Source organism: Chlorocebus sabaeus, chromosome 18 (genome assembly GCF_047675955.1).
Source record: "Chlorocebus sabaeus isolate Y175 chromosome 18, mChlSab1.0.hap1, whole genome shotgun sequence".
Taxonomy (NCBI): domain Eukaryota; kingdom Metazoa; phylum Chordata; class Mammalia; order Primates; family Cercopithecidae; genus Chlorocebus; species Chlorocebus sabaeus.
The window spans coordinates 5,864,410-5,886,619 of NC_132921.1; the positions used below are offsets into that span (position 1 = coordinate 5,864,410).

Genomic DNA, 22,210 nt, shown 5'->3' on the forward strand with positions numbered 1-22,210 from the left:
CCCACAGGCCTCCATCCATGCACTGCTCTCTGTGGACACCTCCACCATGAAGTAGCTGTTCCCCCGGGTTCCGTAAGTGATTGCTGGCTTCCTTTGGCTGATCCACAGGTTATCTGAAATTACGATGTAGTCCACACCAGAGAAGAATCGGTTCTTTTCTTTTTCCACAAGTTCCTCCAGGGCAACAGAGCCAGCCTCTTCCATCCCCTCAATGATGAATTTGATATTCACAGGAAGATCCTAAGTAACAACAGAAGAAAAAAATTGCACAAGTTGCCTGATGTGGTTTGGCTGTGTCTCCACCAAGTCTCAACTTGAATTGTATCTCCCAGAATTCCCACATGTTGTGGAGGGACTCAGGAGGACGTAATTGAATCATGGGGGCCAGTCTTTCCTGTGCTATTCTCGTGATAGTGAGTAAGTCTCACGAGATCTGATGGGTTTATCAGGCATTTCAGCTTTTGCTTCTTCCTCATTTTCTCTTGCTGCGGCCATGTAAGAAATGACATTCACCTCCCGCCATGATTCTGAGGCCTCCCCAGCCATGTGGAACTGTAAGTCCATTTAAACCTTCCCACTCTCAGGTATGTCTTTATCAGCAGCATGAAAACAGACTACTACATTGCCCATTCACCTTTGAAGATCCACTATTTGTTTGCATATAACATAAACACATGAAATTATTATTTACATTCAATGTATGAATGTGCATTCCCCACAGTTCTGTTACAGCAATGGAGTCGTAATTATGGTTGTGAAGGAAAATTCAAGGTAACGCCTGGTGCGTGCCCTCCAACATGTCCTGCCAATTTAATGCTATGATCAAGAATTGGGGAAAGAGGCATCTACAGGAAAGCACATTCTATACTACAGAGCTTCCCCGTGTGGCTGCAGAGGGAGGCATTTTTCTCCTTCTCCCCAAAAGGAATTTTTCAAGAAAGGTTAGGCAATTACAAATCGCTTTTCTGTCCTCATAATTCTGAACATGAAAAAGGAGAAATTTCTCCTTTGAAAGATTGTTAAGCCTCAGGTTAATTTTTACTTCAAGTATCTGTTATTTTTCAGCTGTGATTTCAATCTGCCTTTTAACTTATTCAAAGGCTTTGATCTTGCAGCAAAATGGAACTTGAGGGGTTTTTTTTAGTTAATATTAGGGCAAGGAATAGCTCCTTTAAAATTTTTACAACATGCTTCTTCCCCCATTTGGTTTTGATCTTTTTGTATCTTTATAATTTATAACTTCATATCTTTGAGAACCACATTAAGAGGAGAGGTCAAAGTCTTCTCCTAGAGCACAGGATGCGTGCAGAACTCTAAAAGTGATTACATGCAGATAAACAGCATGCACACACTATAATCAATTCTAATAAGTGGGCTTGACTCACCACAGATTAACAAATGCAACATGAGCACAGGATTATGGATGAGAAAATAATAAGTTACGTAGTAATTAAAATGAGAAAATTAGAAAATCAGTCATTCAGTTGGAGAAGAGCTTTTGGGGGATAGTGATTTGTTCATATGTATCCCTTGTGTTTCTGTGTGTCTTAGGAAGTCCATCTGGAGTTCTGAAATCTTAATATCTGAAGGTTCTGTGTGAACACTGAACTAGCAAACAATTGCTGAAGAGTAGTTGGAAATCCTAAGAATTTTCTGGCAAGTCACTTTTAATAAAATACAAACCCATAGCACTCAGCATGCAGGCCGCATGCATTAGCAGCTGGGTTTGCCAAGCTTCCCCTTGGCAGCTCACTGCTCTACCTGTGAAATATGGATATTAGTACTCACTCTGCCTCCTAGAAAATAACCCAGGGAGGGAATGTGTCCTAAGAGCTCTGTAGGCAAGGCGGGCAGAGGAGAAGAAGGGAGGGAGGGAGGAAGAAGGGGACACTCTCGAAGGACCTCACACACTCTCGAAGGACCTCACACACCACCCCCAGTGCAGATATTTCTTCACTGAATCCCTGTAAGCCTGTGAGGTAGAAACTGCCATTCCCACTTTGATCACAGACGAGGAAAGTGAGGCTCAGAGATGAACTGACGTGTCCAGGGCAGTGAATATTTCTTCTGTTTTCTTTGTGATTGTGTAATTTTCAGAGTTGAAATTTATAAAGGAAAACAGATTTTGGCCTTTTTATCGGAACAATCTTATAAATATTGCTATCCCTTAGAAGGAGAGAGAGAGAGGAAGAAAGAGAAAGAAAGGAGAGAAGGAAAAACAGGGAGGGAGACAGAGAAAGAAACCAAACCCACATGGAATGCTCAGGGCATGGGTGGTGTGAGCTTCATGGATAAGAAGACACCTTTGCAGTGGTCTGCAGGACACCGCCGAGACCTGTGCTGATTTCCTGAGCGTGTCTTCTGTGAGATTCAGGAGTGGAGTCAGAGTACTTAAGTCCCCTCCATCTGCTTATGTCTTAGGAGAAAATAAACTTCTGAGGGAAGCCCCCAGCACCTAATGAAATAATCTTCAGGAAAAGACACCCCAGAAGCCCGGGTTTTCTCTGCAGGACAGGGTGCCAGGGAGGCCCCTCAGCCCTCAGGGCCTTGCAGCCTTGGACAGGGCTGAGGCGGTGCCCAGGACAGGGCAGATGGAACCATACCCCAAGGTTGACCTGATTCTGTTCCACAGAACAGAATCCGAGGCCCAGAGAGGTCAAGTCACTTGCCCAAGTTCACACAGCTAGATCCAGTCCTCTGTTGGTGTCTAAGTACATTCGCCAGGAGCGGGAGAAGAGTGCCTTGAGATAAAAGCATCCTTGTGTTGAAACATGAGATAGTTAAAGGTACAAACCTGGGTCCACCAACAATGTCCTCTGGAGGCCGGAAAGAGGGGACCCACCTCCTCAAATCTGTACCCCTGCCTCTGCTCCAGAGCCCTTATTTGGACATCTAAAGAGAACCACTGTGCTCTCAGGGAAGAGATCCAAGGATTCCTGCGGAATGTCATGGAGATTCCTATCTTGATCATTTGCAAAGCAGCCGATACATTTAAAAAATGTGTGTTTGTCTCTGCTAACAAATCATACTTTGTGATAAGAAGAAAAAGAAGATTAAAAAAGACAAGATAAGATAAAATAAGGATTAAACAAAAAAAGACAAGTCCCATCAGATAGCAGCTTGGCCACAGGCTTGTTGTGTCTTTGGCTGTGTCTTGTTTTTTAACGTGGTTAAAAGTGCAGGCTGGAATCCATCCTCAAAGTATCAGCCTTGCCACCAGCTGCACTGCTCTGGGTAAGTTCTCTGACCTTCCCAAGCCTTACTGTCCTTATCTGTAAAATGGATACAATTGTCCACATATCTCCAAAGAAGATTGTTGGAGTGAATAAGTGACCTAAGGCAGTTTGCTCAGAACACAGCAAACAACTCAAAGTAAGTTGTAGTTACCATCCTCCTCCTCCTCCCTCCCGAACACAGCTGTCACCTACTTGCTCCAGGGCTCTGAAGGCGCTCACAGCATTGATCCAAGCCAAGACAGGACCTTTGTTGTCGGTTGCGCCTCGTCCATAAAGTTTCCCTTTACAAAGGGAAGAAGAATGTTCAGAGAAGTGTGGACACCTCTGCCACGTGAGTTAAAAACCAATGTTGTTTCATGGGTGCTAATGTTAACAGTGCTTTCTATAATAATATTCCAGGCACAAATCTTGCTATGAAATTGCAAAGTATGATTTCTTATGTACAAATAAGACCGGACACAAGAGATCCTTGGATCTCTTCCCTGACAAATAGTACAGTCGTCAGCTAGTCAGATAAGACAAGGAAATTTGCAATAGACAGATCCCACTGTCCGTAACAATAATTAGCTATTTTATCCAAGTTCACTGAAGAGACCCACCGGGGATTTGTTGCAGAGTGCCATGTGGCATGGCCTCTCATTTTGGGATTTTACAATTAGTAGAAGAATGAAAAAAATACATGTGTATATCTCTATTAACCTTTCTTCTTTTTCTTTATAAAATGCGAATTACGTTTGATACTGTTCAAAAGGAAAGTGTGTGGCCTCAACAACTGTTTTCCCCACAACTCAAGAACCTCCATCCAGGGGCACAAAAGTGTGGTTTTAATTCACAAATGAAAGAAAACCAGCCTCAGTGAACCAATCAGTAGGCTATGAGAGCCACTTCTCTATGAATTCTTCTTCTTTTTTTTTTTTTTTTTAGATGGAGTCTCACTCCGTCATCCAGGCAGAATGGAGTGCAATGGTGTCATCTCAGCTCACTGCAACCTCTGCCTCCCAGGTTCAAGTGATTCTCCTGCCTCAGGCTCCTAAGTAACTGGGATTACAAGCATGTGCCAGCATGCCAGGCTTTTTTTTTTCCCCAGAGTCTCGCTCTGTCACCCAGGCTAGAGTGCAATGGTATGATCTCAGCTCACTGCAACCTCCACCCCCTAGGTTCAAGCAATTCTGCCTTGGTCTCCCAAGTAGCTGTGATTACAGGCGCCCACCACCATGCCCAGCTATTTTTTTGTATTTTTAGTAGAGATGGGGTTTTGCCATGGTGGCCAGGCTGGTCTTCAACTCCTGACCTCAAGTGATCCAACCACCTTGGCTTCCCAAAGTTCTGGGATTACAGGCATGAGCCACCGCACCAGGCCTATGCATTCTTAATGACAGGGAGAGACCCGAAATCCAGGGACACAGCCACATCTTCACCCCTTCAATCTTGTAAGCACAGCAGCTCCGCACTGTAGCCTGGGTGCCTCACTGACCTTCCACCTCCGTCAGCACGTAGGGGTCCGTGAGCCACCCATCGCCCTGGTCGGCAGGCTGCACGTCCAAGTGGCCGTAGAAGCACACGGTGCGTTTCGTGGGATCGTTCCCCAGTTCGGCCAGGATGACGGGAGGTATTGGAAGACTCTGACCATCGGGCAGCTGCAAAATGATCAGGAATCACATTTTTAAAAATGCTGTGTTGTTCTTCCAGAAAATTCAAATACATGATATTGGGAGTCCTGTTCAGGCTATCCCTGGGTCCTTGGAGAGCCCATGCCATTTTTCTGAGCATCAGTTTCTCCATCTCTAAAATGAGTCCCATGAAACACATTTTTTTCTTTTGGAGACAGGTCTCGGTCCCGGCGCCCAGGCTGGAGTGCAGTGGCGCACTCCCAGGCTTATGTGATTTTCCTACCTCGGCCTCCTCATAGCAGCTGAGACTCCAGACATGCGCCACCACATCTGGCTACCTTTTTGTATTTTTGGTAGAGACAGGTTTTGCCATGTTGCCCAGGCTGGTCTCAAACCCTCAGGCTCAAGGAATCCGCCCGCCTTAGCCTCCTAAAGTGCTAGGATTTCAAGTGTGAGACACTGCATCCAGCCAAGACACTTTTAATTAAGATATAAAACCTAATTAAAAGTAAAGCGCTTCTTTAGATCCACATTGACAATTAGCATCATTAGCTGAATGTGCTCTTCAGTAAGAACGCAGATGGGCCAGGAACGGTGGCTCATGCCTGTAATCCCAGCACTTTGGGAGGCCAAGGCGGGCAGATCACGAGGTCAGGAGTTGAAGACCAGCATGGCCAACATGGTGAAACCCTGTCTCTAATAAAAATACAAACATTAGCTGGGCGTAGTGGTGCACGCCTGAAATCCCAGCTACTCGGGAGGCTGAGGCAAGAGAATTGCTTGAATCGGGACTTTGGAGGTAGAACTTGCAGTGAGCTGAGATCGCACCACTGTACTCCAGCCTGGGCTACAGAGCGAGACTCTGTCTCAAAACAAACAAACAGAAAAAGAATGCAGACGACAACTGGCTTAAATTAGGTGGACAAATCCTAGGAAATGTGGACAATCCCAAGGTTCCTCAGTGCTAAAATAAGCACAGTAGGTGCTTAGATTTAAGACATTCATGATGGAGTAGAGTTCTAAGAGACGGTTCTGATGAAAAAAACACAGCTCCAGATACAATGCCTTTGAGAAAGATGCATATGAATTTAAAGAAAAGGACAATTTCCTTTTCCTTAAAGAAGAAATTGGAACCTTGTGTCCAGGAAGTGAAGAGTACAAGAGAGTCCTTTCCATAATAAAGGGACCTTCACTTGTCATCTGCACTGGCTTCTAAGAGTCCGTCCCAGCCCTGGAGTCCTGATAGGACTGGAAAGCAATAACACAGCTTCGTTCGAGACCAAGGGAATGCTTCATCTTCATTAGGAATTGGGGGTTTTTGGTTGAGGATCAGGGTGAACCTCTCCCTTGCCACCCCCGGGAAGGCACAATTGACGTCTAGAAGTAGCTGCTCCCTCGGTGGGCGGGAACACCACAGCACCTGCTGAGAACCCATGTCCACCGAGGTCACACGGGTCCCCAGGCGCTGCAGTGTGTCCACGGCCACAGCCATCATTCTGAAGAGCTCTTGTCTGAAGCGAGGCACGGGCTGGACAGAGTCGCTCTCGATGGCCACCCACTCCTTCAGCGTCTAGGAGGGAGAGTAAGCAGACCATTAGCATGGGGGTCCCACATCTGCTCCGGGGGAGCGAGGGGAGGGCAGGAGATGGTGAGTCCCCAGGTGCTTTTCTGTTGATTGAGGACCTGAGAACCTATGACAGTGCCAGTGAACACTGTGACATTCAAGAGTAACAGACAGAATAGCTGGGGTTTTAATCAGGAACCCGGAGGCCAGAGATGCCTGGTTAGTACAGAAGGTCAGGCAGGGTGGGCTGGGAGAAAGATGATGGTCTGGGTCCTCGCTGGGTTCCCCAGGGCTGTCAAGAAGGGCAAGTCCCCACCCACTGTTTCTCATTATTAAGAACTGAAGAGCTGGTGGGTTCTCAGCTTTCTCCAGGACTCCTTGCTTCCCACACCTGGCCCTGGAAGCCTCCGGGCCATGACTGAACCCCACAGTGGCCTCTGCTGGGCTGCAGGTCCCTTCTGACATGCTCTGCACTTAGATTCCCCGGCCCGCCCCTCCCTGCGCTCCTAGGATCCCACAGGCACTGTGACGTCGGGCTTAAACTCAGCCTGTCATAGCTGTGTGACTTTGGGTGTATTCCTTAATCTCCCTTAGCCTGAGTGTTCTCATTTGCACAAGAAAGGAACACTCCCTAACGATAGGGTGATGGTGAGGACCACTGAGGTAACGTGTGCACAAGCCTCAGCCTGGTGCCGGGCACCTGGCGGCCACTCCAGCAGTGCTGGCTGATATGAATGACTGATAAGAGTCATCCACACACCGGTGTTGGAACCTGAGTGGCTCCTACTGAGACAGTCAGCATTTTTATGAAAAACTACACAGATTTACTGATCTTAGACTTCTCTTCCTGACTCATTTGAGTTTGATCTCTCTATCCTGGTTGTAGTGCTTTCATTTTTATTATGAAGGCATTTATCTAACCCTAATGAATATTATGTTTTACATTTTTAAACTGGAATTTACAGAACAGAGACTGCTGGCTTCTCCCTAAGTTCAGTAGATTTGGGTATGTTTGAGGGACTTAGGGGGCTTGGGGTACAAAGTTCAGGGAGACCTCAAGGAGCTCCCAGTCTGGTGAACACAGACACCACCACATCAGTGTGCATACATGTGGGGGTGTGTGGGGATGGAACCAGTCGGCCACAGAGGGCACAAGAGAGCTTAGGAGAGCGGGGCTGGGGAGGAGCTGGTGAATCTGTGGGCTCCAGCAAGCTTCTGCCTTCCCACGCCTCCTCCTGTCTCCTCCTGCTCCCCAGGCCTCCCTCTTTTTGCCGTTCCAACTCACCCTCCCTCTACTTTACCCCACTCCCACCCCGTATATGTACAGACCCTGTATGGTGAATTAGGGGTGAAGCAGAGGATTATAAACTTGGGAGGCTGAGGCAGAAGGATCACTTGAACCCAGGAGGTCGAGGCTGCAGTGAGCTGTGTTTGTGCCACTGCACTCCAGCCTGGGTGACAGAGCAAGACCCTGTCTCAAAAAATAATAACAACAAAAAAAAGGGTCAGGCGCGGTGGCTCATGCCTGCAATCCCAGCACTTTGGGAGGCCGAGGAGGGCAGATCACTTGAGGTCAGTAGTTCAAAATCAGCCTGCCCAACATGGGGAAATCCTATCTCTACTGAAAAAACACAAAAATTAGCTGGGCATGTTGGCAGGTGCCTGTAATCCCAGCTACTTGGGAAGTTGAGGCTGAGGCAGGAAAATCACCTGAACCTGGGAGGTTGTGGTGAGCTGGGGTTTCACCACTGCACTCCAGCCTGGGCAACAGAGCGAGACTCTGTCTCAAAACAAATAAATAAATGAATGAATGAATGGAGGAGATAAAATGCCTATTGCACACATACTACAAAATAAAAAACGTTGCTGTTGAACTTTGCAGAGCTCCCTGGCTCCCCAGCTCTGCCTAGGCCTTACAATAACGTCAGGTGGCATCAGGAATGGGCGACCTGATGGACCAGGGCAGACTTGAGCTCAGTGGAGGTGCTGGTCGTCTCTGCGTGGACATCCCTGGATCAAGTGTGCTGGATATGAAGAGACAGTGCCCTTTGCAGGAGGAATGGCTAGGAGGGGTCTCTTCCATCCATCTAATGAATACTGAAGATTTTTAACCCAATGAGCAGTCACAGGCATTTTAAATGGAATTAGGCAAAAATATCCACATCTCCAAGCAAATAATTGTCTCACCCAAATACCAAAGGATGCAATCCATGCATTCTGTGTGTAGTTTCCTTCTCCTACCTGCACAAATTCATCCTGATGGAGGTCAATGTACTGGAAGACTTTCTCTAGCAGCGCCGGGGGCACGGAGTGTGAAGAGAACATGTCTCCCTCCAGCAGCAGCAGCACAGCCAGCAGGGACGCAGCCTGGACGGGTTCGACACAGGAGGAACGAATGAAAATCAGCACCAGTCGCTGGACTTTGGACCTTCCAAATTCCTCAAGAAGGGTTGTTATCTCACACAGCTGCCTCCAGTCAGTCGGAATAAAATAACACAAGGCGGTAGAACCAAACATGTTATTTTTTGCTACGTCTTTCCCCAAACACTTTATTTCCAATGCTAAAGAATTTTAATAAGACAAAAATCGAGTTAACAAGCTCATCTTTAAATAACATCATTCCATTTATTCCTAGGATAAGGTGTTTCCTCCTGGCCCCTTGGGGAGGCCAGTTCTGCTGCCCAGGAGTGAAGGACGATCTTTACAAGACAGAAAAGAGCAAGGTAGAACCGAAAACAAACATGCAAAAATCTTCCATGTGTGATGAACTACTGCACTAGACAAAGGAATTTCTGAGCAATGCCTAAAATCCAGGGTTGTGGGGTTTCTTTCCACGGGCTCCTGAAATCACAGTACTTTAACAAGAAAGGAAGAAAAAGGTCTGAGGTGGTGGTTCGTGCCTGTAATCCTAGTACTTTGGGAGGTCGAGGTGGGTGGATCACTTGAGGTCAGGAGTTGAAGACCAGCCTGGCCAACATGGTGAAACCCCGGCTCTGAGAGACCCATCCACACCCCTGCCTCCTCCCTCCTTTCCCCTCCCCGACCCCTGCTCAGTCTCCCCAGCCCATCCACAGCTGGAATGACTCCACCTGGGAGTCCTCGAGAGCCTGAGAGCCAGCATTCCTCCTTGACACCCGACAGGAAGGTCCTGTGGCAAAGTGGGCAAGGGTCACCCCTTCACAGAGGCCCCCCAGAGCCCTGTCTGGAGTGGGAGCTGCTGGCATCAGGCTCAGGGGCCACCTGCACATCTGGAGGGGCCATTAGCAACATCTCCCCCAGTGCAGCCCCAGCCACCAGAGGCTGGAGAAGAGGAGGGAGGGAGTGAGGGGTGGGGAGGGCCAAGGGGGCTGCAGCCCGTGGTCAGACCCCCCGACGCCAGGTTCTTGGCTAGGAAAGCCACTGGCTATCCGCAGGAGACCAGCTGGGCTCCACTTCAGAAGCCAAACCCACCCTCCTGCGGCAGGAGGAAGGAGGGGCGAGTTTAACCCAGCCTGTCTCTGTTAGTTTTGTCTCTGGAATCCCATCTTTTATCGTTTTAAATGTTTGAGATGTTTTACATTATAAAATTATAATTGTTTAATCTGTGATTGTTTAAATGCCTGCCTGTCCATAGGTGGAGGTGAGCAGGGGTTGCAGGGAAAACAAAGGGAACTAGGCTGGTGAAGTCTCAGTGCCATCCCCGAGACCTTGAGAGACAGGTGTGCTCACAACGAGAGGACGCTCATTACGGATGTGGCCCCGCCAATGCTGCTTATTTTACAATGGAGCATCTGCAAGGCTGTTTGAAAAGCAGTTGAATATTTTTCTTTTCATTCTGTCATTTTCATGGCTTCCTCTAATCCACTCTCCACGAAGCAGCCTGGGTGATCATTTTAAAGGTAGGGCAGATCGCAAGACTCCCTGTTTTAGCTCTTCCAAGAGGTCCTATTGCCCTTGTGGTAAAGCAAATATCCCCATGCCCCCCAGGACTTACATGGTGGATCCCACCTGCTTCTCCAACCAGACCTCCTCCCTTGTTGGGGTACCATGCAGGGCCCCTCCATCACTTTCCACCTGTTCCCAAATGCATTGCTGAATCTTCCTCCATGCCCCTGCCCATCCCTTGGCCTCAAGCCCCCATGGAGCAAAGGTGAGCTGGGGAGCATCCAAACTGATGAGCCCCCCAACACATTGCACAGGCATCTGAAATGAAATTGTGCACAGGGAGCTGTGTTCTGTCTCTTCTAGGAATTCACTTCCAACAAAACATCTAGTCCTACTGAAAATGTCCCAGATGGCAAGAAAGAGTGCATCTCCCTAACCAGAGTGTCACTTAGCACCTGGGGTCAATCCATCCCATGCCCAAAAGGACAGTCACTCCCAGGCTGTTCTACCTTCTGTCAGATCATCACTGAAATGCTACAGGGATGTTCAGGCTTCAAGAACTTTTCAGCTAGGATTCAGCTGGCACAAAATCTGAGCAACCACAGAGAACCTGTGTTCACAAAACAAGGCAGCAGAGTGAGAGTCAATGCTGGGTGAGCACATGTGGGTAAAGCAGTGCAGTCGGGGTGGCATCACAGGGAGATCACAGGCCTAACAGTCAGGAGGGCCAGCACCAAGTTCAGCCCTGCCAGATCCCAGTTGTGCTCCTTCGGGTACCTCTCTGAGCCTGAATTCCCTCAACGGTCATCAGGGACTGGAAGCCTCACAGTGGTTGAGGACCCAACCAAAGAGCTATAGAAAAATGTGTGGCTCCGAGCAGACAGAGAGCTCACCAGCTGTCAGGAAAGCAGTCAGACATGCCGTGAAATGCAGACCATGTCCCATCATGGGGTGGCGGTGGTCAATAGCAGCGTCTGGGAGGAAACTGGTGCTGAACACTGACGGGGAGGAAGGGTAAGTTTGGGGAAGGGCAGGCATTCGGGGCAGAAGTTTTAACCTCTGGAAGTTTCCTCTTTTTGAAGCAGGAGAATGTATCAAAACGTTCTAATAAGAGTCTGAATTTTGCTGGAGAATAATCGAGAGGAAATTGTAAAGTTTAAGAATAGTTATAAATATTCTGGAGAGTGAACTGGCTTAAGGACACACATACATATCAATCAAATAGAACTGAAAACCCAGAAATAAATCCTCACATTTATGATCAACTGATTTTCATCAAGGGTGCAGAGATCATTCAATGGGGGAAAAATAGTCTTTTCAATAAATAATGCTGGGAGAATTGGATATCCACAGGCAAATGTTAAAGTTTCACCCCCTTCCTCACACCATATATAAGAACTAACCCAAAATGATCAAAGACCTAAATGAAAGTACTAAAACCATAAAACTCTTAAAAACAAACAAACAAACAAACAAACAAACATAGCTGTAAATCTTCCTACCTTTGGATGAGGTGATGGTTTCTTAGATATGACACCAAAAGACAAGATGGATAAATTGGACTTCATAAAAAATAAAAACATTTGTCCATCAAAGAACACCATCAAGAAAATGAAAAGACAACACATAGAATGTGTGTGTGCATGGAGGGGGGGATTACAAATCACATATCTGATAAAGGACTTATGTTGAGAATATAAATAACAATTACAGTTCAATAATAAAAGAAAGCCAAATTTAAAATGTGCAAAGGATTTGAATAAATGTTTCCTCAAAGACAATATACAAATGGCCAATAAACACATGGCAAGTTTAGGCTTAGCATGATTAGCCATCAGGAAAACACAAATCAAACCACATGAGACACCACTTCCTACCCATTAGGATGGCTAGAATTAAAAAGCCAGACACTAACAAGTTTTGACAAAGATGTAGAGAAATTGGAACATTCATGTACTGCTGATGGGAAGTCAAAAGCCTGCAGTCACTGTGGAAAACAGTCTGAAAGTTCCTTAATCTATTAAACATAGAGTCACCATATGACCCAGCAATTCTACTCCTGAGTACATATCCAAGACAAGTGAAAACATATGTCCACACAAAAACTGGTACATGATGTTTATAACGGCATTATTCATAGTAGCCAAAAGGCAGAAACAAGACATGTTCATTAATGAATGAATGGATAAATAAAATCTATATTTCACTGAAATATTATTTGGCTATACAAAATGATTTTCATCTTACATAAAAAGGAATGAAGTACTGGCATATGCTACAATGCAGACAAACTTTGAATACATTGTGCTAAGTGAAATGAGCCAGAGACAACGGCCACGTATTGTGATTCCATTTACGTAACAGTCCAGAGTAGGTAACTTCATAGAGACAGAAAGTAGTAGATTGGTGGTTACTCAGTGGGAAAATAGGAAGGGAATGCTAATGAATACGGGTGCCTTTGGGGGTGATGAAAATGTTATAAAAATCGATTGTGCAATGGTTGTATAATTCTGAATATACTAAAAACCATTAAAATTGCACACTTTAAATGGGTCAATTGTAAGGTATAAGAATTATATCACAATACAGTCATTATACAAATAATCATAGCTATAGCCACTCATTTGACAATACAAATACATTATCAAGTATGAAAACTGTAGATAGAGGAAGCTATGCATTGGTTAAAAGCAAGGTCAAGGTGAGCAATGCCCATTCATGAGCTGATTAAGAACTGTGTCCAGTAGGTGGTGCTGATGAGCCGCTCATGATCTCCCTGGCTGCCCTGTACTCAGAAGGCTGAAGCGGGATCCAGCCCAGCTCTGAGGGACTTAGCCAGGAGCCAGGGTCCACAGATAAAGTCGATGGGAGACACTCCTCTGGACCTCCAGTAGCCAGAGAGGGAGCTCAGGTGCAAGGAAGCCTTCAATAAAGGCTCTTGGAGACAACAGTGGCTCCCTTTTTTTTTTTTTTTTTTTTCAATCGATCCATCTACATCAACATTTGAGCTTTTATTTTTCCTTCAGACAAGTTCCATTAAAAAAAAAATTGGTGTTCCTCTCCAGTGAAAAATAAAAAAGGAAAGTTGGAAGAAGGAAATAAGCTGCAGGAAAAAAATATGAAAACAGTGATTGTTGTAAGGACAGAATAGTTCAGATTCAGCAGGAGCCTCCTCCTCCTCTGGCCCTGGGAGAGCAACTTAGCCCTGGTCTCGAATAAAAGACTGACCTGATGCCCTGACCTGACGAGTGGCCCTGACAGCAGGGATCTGGCAAGGGGAAGTGCATGACTTCATCCTCCCTCCCTTTTCCACAGAGCAGGGCAGCCTGCTGTAGTCCATTTGCTATCCAGGTTCATGGACATTGACTTTGGGCATGAATCCCCCCTTCACCATCTGAGTGGGATCAGAGACTCCATCCATTTTCCTCCTGTTCCTCCATGCCTCTGTTTTTGTTTGTGTGTGTGTGTGTGTGTGTGTGTGTGTGTGTGTGTGTTCAGTTGTGCTTGACCTTGAACTAGTTACCTGTATTAGACTGTTCTTATTGTATTGCTATAAAGAAATGCCTATGGAGGGTAATTTACTTAAAAAAAAAAATAGGGTTAATTGGCTCACAGTTCTGCAGGCTGTACAGGAAGCACGGTGCCAGGATCAGCTCACCTTGTGAGGAGGCCTCAAGGAATTTTTACTCATGGCAGAAGGTGAAGCAGGAACAGGCAGGTCATGCGGTCAGAGCAGGTGCAAGAGGGATTAGGGGAGGTGCCACACATTTTAAACAACTGGATCTTGCATAAACTCACTATTGCAAGGACAGCGCCCAAATACCTCCCACCAGGCTCCACCTCCAACATTGAGGATTACATTTCGACATGAGTTTTGGGCGGGTACACGTATCCAAACTGTGTCATTCTGCTGCTGGCCCCTTAAATCTCATGTCTTTCTCACATTGGAAAATACAATAATGGGCCAGGCATGGTGGCTCATGTCTGTAATCCCAGCACTTTGGGAGGCCAAGGCAGATCACGAGGTCAGGAGATGGAGACCATCCTGGCTAACACAGTGAAAACCCATCTCTACTAAAAATACAAAAAAAAAAAAAAAAAAAATTAGCCAGGTGTGGTGGTGGGTGCCTGTAGTCCCAACTACTCTAGAGGCTGAGGCAGGAGAATGGTGGGAACCCAGGAGGCGGAGCTTGCAGTGAGCCGAGATCACGCCACTGCACTCCAGCCTGGGCAACAGAGCGAGACTCCATCTCAAAAAAAAAAAAAAAACACAAAAAAACAATAATGCCTTTCCAATAGTCCCCCAGTCTTCACTCATTCCAGCATTAACTCCAAACTCCCAAGTCCAAAATCTCATCTGGAGATGAGTTCCTTTCACCTATGAGCCTGTAAAATCAAAACAAGTTATTTGCTTCCAAGATACAATCAGGGTAGAGACATTGGGTAAATGCTCCCACTCCAAAAGGGAGACATCAGTCAAAAGAAAGGGGCTCCAGTCCCCATGCAAGTCTAAACCCCAGCAGAGGCATCATTAAATCTTAAAGCTCCAAAATAATCTCCTTCGACTCCATGTCCCACATCCAGGGCACACTGCTGCAAGGGGTGGGCTCCCAAGGTCTTGGGAAGCTCCACTGCTATGGCTTTTCCAAGGTTAGGATGCAAGGTGCCAGTGGATCTACCATTCTGGGGTCTGGAGTATGATGGCCCCCTTCTCACAGCTTCATTAGGTAGTGCCCCGTGGGTACTCTATGTGGGGACTCCAACCCTATATTTTCCTTTTGAACTGTCCTAGTAGAGGCTCTCTGTGAGGGCTCCATCCCTCCATCCCTAGGTTCTTTCTAGGCACTGAGGCTTTCTCATACATTCTCTGAAATCTAGGTGGAGGCTGGAAAACCTCCCTCACTCTTGCACTCTGTGTGCCTGTAGGCTTAACACCATGTGGAAGCTGCCAAGGCTTACAGCTTGAGAGTTCTGAAGCAGTGGACTGAGCTATATCTGGGTCCCTTTGAGCCACAGCTGGAGCTAGAGCAGTGGGGATGTGGTGAGCAGCCTTCTGAGGCTGTACAGAGCAGTGCTGTCCCAGGTCTGGCCCATGGAACCATTTAGTCCTCCGAGGCCTCTGGGCCTGTGGTGAGAGGGGCTGCCTTGAAGGTCTCTGAAATGCCATCAAGACCATGTTCTTATTTTTTTGGCTTTTAACACTAGGCTACCTTTTAGTTATGCAAGTCTCTCTAGCAAGCGGTTGCTCTGCAACCTGTTCAAATTCCTCTCCTGGTAATGATTTTTCTTTCTCTGCCACATGGCCAAGCTGAAAATTTCCCAAGCTTTATGCTCTGCTTTCCTTTTAATCTTTTTCCCATTTAGAGAAAAAAAAAAAAAAAAGTGCAGCTCATTGCCAGTGCTCATTTAATTTTACATAAACTCACTTTTTGAGGCTGAAGCAAATCTGACTGATTTTCAATGTGAAAATAAAATGTAAAAACTGTTCATGGAGTTCTTTCTAAATAGAACATCAGAATCATCTGAATCATCAGAATCATCTATTTCAGATTCATCAAATGAATCTTCGACCCACAATTGTTCAAGAACAATGTCAACATCACATGCAGGAATGTTACATTTTCTAGGATTTGACATTTTCAGCAGTTGAAAATTACTACATTTTGTAAATGGAAATACCACTAACAAAAACCAGAATGCCCTAAATAGAATGATGTCTGTCGTTTCCAAAGTCAATATACTAGAGTGATGTGAAAATAATAATAAAAGCAAGATAGTTCATGGCAAAGTTATCTCAGGGTAAATGCTGCAACCACAAGTGCCACTGGTGAGTATTCTTGGGGCAACCAAGAAAAGGGTTAAATATAAATTCCAACTTTAAGTCATTTCTGCACTTCCACATCTGAACATAAGTTGTTAGAAATAGCCAGGTCACATCTTGAACACTTTGCTACTTAGAAATTTCTTCTGCCAGGTACCCTAAGTCATCACTCTTAAGTTCAAATTCCACAGACCCTTAGGGCATGAACACAATGCAGCCCAGCTCTTTGCTGAGGCATAACATGGGTGAGCTTTGCTCCAGTTCCCAATCAGTTTTTCTTTTCCATCTGAGGCCATGTCAGCCTGGACTTTACTGCACAAATCACTATCAGCATTTTGGTCACAACCATTAACCAGTCTATAAGAAGCCACAAACTATTTCCCTCATCTTCCTGTTTTCTTCTGAGCTCTCCAAACTCTTCCAACCTCTGGCCATTACCCAGTTCCAAAGTTGCCTATACATTTTCAGGTATCTTTGTAGCAATTCCCCACTCCTCAGTACCACTTTTCTGTGTTAGACTGTTCTTGCAGTGCTATAAAGAAATACGTGAGGCTGAGTAGTTTATAAAGAAAAGAGGTGTAATTGGCTCATGGTTCTGAATGCTGTGTAAGTATGGTGCCGGCATCTGCTCAGCCTCTGGGGAGGCTTCAAGGAACTTTCGCCCATGGTGTAAGGTGAAGCGGGAGCAGGATCCTCACATGGCAAGGACGTGAGCAAGAGTGGGAGGCGCCACACACTTTTAAACAATCAGATCTTGCAAGAACTCACCCACTATTGTGAGGACAGCACCAGGAGGGATCCACTCCCATGATCCAAATACCTCCCACCAAGCCCCAACTCCAACATTGGGGATCACATCTCAACATGAGATTTGGCAGCGACACAGATCCAAACTCTCATCACCCAGTGAAAATCCAGGGATGTAGAAAGGTTATTCCTGGCTTTTGACTTTGCAAAAAGAAGAAAGAGGAGCTGCAGAACAGGAAGCTGCACTTGCGGGGGCTGGTGTTAGGGATGTGCAGGGTGAGTCCTGGACTGAGAGAGTCTTTTCGAAAGGCTGGGGTAGGCAGTTGTCCAGCTGAGGGTGCTAAGCTCCCACTGGCTATGGGACCCTGAGGGGAACCCCATTTGCTGCAGAGGCTTGTGGTTATCCCAGCTGGTTGTCCTTAGGTTTTTAGATTTGGAACAAAAGTTCCAAGTGCCCCTGTGCTGAGCCTTCTTTCTAAATACTGTAACTCTTAGGGGAGGTTTACATCCTCCGCTGTGTTACCATCACAACCTGCCCTTCCCCAAAGTGAGAGGTACCGGGGCACTTCCTGAGTCTTCTTAGTGTCTTGACATATCGTTCTCTTTCTCCTTCCACAGCTTGGCACTGGCTTCACCTCCACCTCTCTCCTAGCTCTCACTAACAACTGGAGAGTTGGATGCCCTGTGGGCTTAGCTGATCGAGCCCTTGACAGTGGCCCAAGATACTTTAACAAAGGACACTTCTGTCTCCTGCCAGGAGAGGAGCAGGCACCCCTAAAGGAGGATGGAGTAGGGGTGCTGTGGGAAAACCCCACTTTTGCACTGGTTGTTTTTGTTTATTTTGGGTGTTGAACAGAAGAAAGAATAGAAAATGAAAGAAAGCACTCTTGCCTCCACCTCCCACAAAGCCTCAGGCCAAGGGTGGGTCCGTGGTGTCCACACAATGGCCAATCAGCCAGACCCTCGTTCAGTGGAAGAAACCTCAGTGCCGGTCAGTCATCCCAGATACCAAGAATTCTATTGACCTCTTAGTCGAGAGTCCTTGTGGGATTGTTTTATAGAAGTTGCTCTGTCCTGGGTCTGCTCTGATGAATTTGTTATAATACAGAAAATAATGTTTTAGTAGCGTAGTTTATCTCACCATCACAGGATTTTTAATAAACAGCAAAAGCAGGCTCTCCTGGATTCTGCTGGGTTCCTGTGGGCACAGAGCTGAGCCAACGTGGCTCCTGCAGATTGATTAACTCACTCTGGCAGCAAGACCCCGTGGAGGAATCAGCGAGGGCGTGGCTTCCTTCAGTCAGCAGCCCGGACAAACTCCAGGGAGCACAATTCCCCAGAAAATCCGAGAACTGTGAGTCCCTCCATCATCCTCTAGTCTGGCCTAACCTGTGAGTTGACCCCGGAGAAGAACATTGGTTGAGGCCAAGTTTAGTTTAGACTCATTCCCAGAATGTGAGGCCACACAGCACGTGAAATGGCTGGAACTCACAAAGTTTGCTCAGTTCGCTAGGATCCTCACAGAGCTGCTCCTTCAACGCTGAGCAGAGCTGCAAGAAGTCAGAGACCGCCGAAGCCAGGGGATGGAGGAGGAACTGAGTGCCAGTCACGGGGTGGTTGTTTTCGTGGTTTGCAGGGAGAGCTGGCCTAAAGCTCAGGGGCTAGCACTTAGGAACTGGCTGACTCAGGACACAGGCTCTGAAGCAGGGACAGTGGGACCTACTATGCGCCCTCAGCGGGGATGGCACAAGAGAATACAGCATGTGGTACCTACCAAGCGCCTTCAGGGGGGTGGCACGAGACGATACCGCATCTGGCACATCACAGCCCAAGGCACTGTACGGTGTCTCCTCTCCTGGGCAGCAGATGGCTAGTCCAGCAGCCAAGCCGCCCAGGTGGGCCCTCGGTGCTGCCACCTGTGTCTGGGGCCCTCATGGGTAGGCGGTGGGGAAAAGAAAGCTCGCATTGTCAGGATGTGAGGCTGGTGTGATGCTAACGGGAACAATGTCCCTTCAGACACTTTTACTCCCCACAGTCTGGACGGGGATCTGAGTCTCGTCAGACATCAGCCAGAGAGACAGCACAGCACCACTTTGCACCACTTCCAGAACCTTCCGTCATCTAGAAACATAACAGCGGCTTGTAGCACAATGACACAGCCAGCCAAACAACAATGACAAAAAAGAGTGAATGAAATAACCAGTGATTTCAGTTATTTCTCCAACAGGCTAGAATCTCATGACAGTTAAATCGATACATTGAAGTATACTCTACCAGGGACAGTGGCGTCATCAGATAAGGGCTGGGCTGTGAGTTCCTCAGAGGCAAGAGCAAGTTTCCATTGGGGGAGCAGGACATGGCTCTCGGTTTTGAGGGGTGAAAGGTGTAAATCCTAAGGGATCCACGAGGCTGTGCCTGACGCTGGAGCCAAAACCCAAGGCGAAAATCGCCTTTGGAGATCTCATAGCTGTGGCCACACCAGAGCCACTGGCTCTTCTTCCTTTAAATCTCATTTGAGTGATTTCTGGGTAAAAGTGTCAATAGGATATTTACAGGATACCTGCAGGGGAGACTGTACAATCTCAGGGGGCAGCACGTGAAATTGAGATGTTCCGGCTGCAGAATAGTGGAGAGGAGGAGGAGGGTCTGAGGGAACGGGGAGTTGAGAGACGCGGACTGGGGACAGCAGAGGGGTGGCAAGGAAGAGAGCAGAGATTTCTCACAGAGTCAGGAGAAGAGAGCCTGGCAGGGTTTTGGTGGGACCGTGGGCCAGGGTGGAGACACCAAAATGCAGACAGCACCAAAGAACACGTTTCTTTTCTAGAAACCTGCAATTATGTACACAGCCTTTAAAGTCTTATCTTACACATTCAACTCACAGCAAAATTACTTTGACTTCAAAGTGCAGGACTTGAGACATCCTCGATGCCTGTGAACCAAGGTCCCTGGTTAAAGGTGGGGGTGGACTGCAGGGCTTGGCCACCTCTGGCAATGGCATCTCAGGCCACCTTTTGGCTTTGAACAAAAGATCAACAAATGTAAAGTTGAGAACAAGGGCCGATTCGAGGAGAGGGTGGGGCTCTCCCATTGGTCTCCACTAGCTTACTCAGGCTGCTGGAACAAAGCACCCCAAAGCAGGGGCCAAACACCAGGGCTTTACTCTCCTGCAGTTCTAGAGGCCAGAAACCTAAATCACGTGTTGGCGGGCCCGGGCTCCCTCTGTAGGTTCCCGGGGAGGTCCTTCCTGCCCCTTCAGCTTCTGGTGTTGGCGGTAGACCCTGGCGCTCCTTGCTATGACGGGTGTCCTTCCGGTCTCTGCCTCTGTGTGTGCACAGTCAGCCTCTTTCTGTGTCTCTCTGTGTACTGTCGTCTTAGGAGGACACTGGGTTTTGGATTTAGGGCCCACTCTATTCCAGAATGACCTCTTTTTAACGAATTACATCTGTAAAGACCCTGTTTCCAAACAAGGCCACGTTCTGAGGTTCCAGGTGGACAGGCATTTTTGGAGGAGCGTTATTTAACCCAGTACACCCTGGTTATTATTTTCTTACCACTATATAATATCCTTTTGTTTTGTTTTGTTTTGTTTTGTTTCGTTTTGAGACAGAACCTTGCTCTGTCACCCAGGCTGGAGTGCAGTGATGTGATCTTGGCTCACTGCAACCTCCTTCTCCCGGGTTCAAGCGATTTTCTTGCCTCAGCCTCCCAAGTAGCTGGGATTACAGGCGTCTCCCACCACGCCCGGCTAATTTTTTGTATTTTTAATAGAGATGGGGTTTCACCATGTTGGCCAGGCTGGTCTCGAACTCCTGGGTTCAAGTGATCTGCCTGCCTCGTCCTCCCAAAGTGATGGGATTACAGGCATGAGCCAGCACGCCCGGCCCCCATCTGCTCCTGATTCATAGGTGCCCGCTTACGTTTTGTATTTTCTCATTCGTTAATGTGGGTGTTAGTCTTTCATTTGTCTCTTGAAGAATTTAAACATACTTCATTTGTATCCATTTTAAACATGTTCTACTCTTTGTATGTCAGTCTTGGTAAACCCATTTTCTAACACATTGCAAGAGCTATTTTTCTTAAGGCTTACACACTTCAGAACTTTGGCTTGCAGCCTCGACTTGAATGATAGTCATTTTATTCTCCTTCTCTGTTATGAGTTCTGCCTAAAATGCAATGGTTGCCTCCACCTGGTGCTTTAGGATGCCCATTCCAAGTCCAGGTCTTAAATTGGTGGCTTACAGTTCTCAAACAGTGTTCAGTGGCACACACCTGTAATCCCAGCATTTTTGGAAGCCAAGGTAGGAGGACCACTTGAGCCCAGGAGTTCAAGACCAGCCTGGGCAACACAGAAACTCTGTCTCTACATAAATTAAGTTCGATTTTAAAACTTAGCCAGGCAAGGTGGTGCACACCTGTAGTCCCAGTAACTCAGGAGGCTTGAGGTGGGAGGATCACAGAGTGAGACCTTGTCTCAAAAAAAAAAAAAACAAAAAAAAAAAAAAAAAATTCCTGAAGTATATGTAATTGCTTTGCTTGAAGTGGATGGGGAGTTTTAAGGGTGAACTCATACTGTGTGTTGATCGGGACTGCCTGACAATGATTTCACTTCCTGGGAGGCAGTGTCCCCACAGCCTGGCTCAGTGCCAGGCTCAGCGCCGGGAACGCAACCCGGTGCAAACTTTCCCAAACTGGAGGAGAGCAAGATTCAGGCGAAGATAAAAAGGGTCCACTTAAAAGCTCACAAGCTCTGTTCAGTTTGTATCCTGGATAACCTTAAAAGGCATAAATGTTTGTATCCTGGATAACCTCAGCCTCCAGGAATTAGCAAAGAAGAACTAATAACTTAGGCCTTGACAGCAGGAGCTCAACAAGCAAACCTCACCCTGTCAGCAGGGACAGGGCCTCTGGGATGGCTCCAGGGCAGTGCTCCCGCCCACACCTCTGGCCTGCAGTACAAGGTGCAACGTTGGGTAACAAGACTGCCCCAGGCAAACTGTGAAGCTGAAACATGCAAAGGCGTTTCGCCCTGACCACCATGCACTCTGGAATCCCAGGGCACTGGAGCTGTCCTAGAAGGCGCAGGGGACCCCTCCTTGTCTGCAGTCTTTAGGGAGTTCCATCTGTGCATGCCTTGTCTTAGCACTGTTTCTCTCCCTTTCACAACGCGCCCCGTTCCTTCGGGAGTCGGGAGGGGACGGCACCCTGACTTTATGTGCTGTGGTGCCGGAAGCTGAGCCACGTGTACCATGAAAGGTACCTTTGTCCCAAACACAGTGCTTCTGAAGCAGTAGTGCATTGTAACCGCTGGAAAGAGCAACTGAGGCTTGGAACACTGGGGCATCGTGGGGCCTGCGGAGAGGTGCTCTGG

At 47.1% G+C, this 22,210-nt stretch overlaps 1 protein-coding gene across 1 annotated transcript in view; it reads right to left on the reverse strand.

Moving 5' to 3' along the window:
- CNDP1 (carnosine dipeptidase 1) overlaps positions 1-22,210 on the reverse strand; it is a 47,903-nt gene that overhangs the window by 17,857 nt on the left and 7,836 nt on the right. Inside the window, exons 2-6 of the mRNA XM_008013768.3 lie at positions 8,652-8,777; positions 6,267-6,416; positions 4,711-4,873; positions 3,429-3,517; positions 40-240 (exon numbers count right to left, since the gene is read on the reverse strand). Coding sequence (XP_008011959.3) covers positions 40-240; positions 3,429-3,517; positions 4,711-4,873; positions 6,267-6,416; positions 8,652-8,777 — 729 coding nt within the window. The remainder of the gene's footprint in view (positions 1-39; positions 241-3,428; positions 3,518-4,710; positions 4,874-6,266; positions 6,417-8,651; positions 8,778-22,210) is intronic.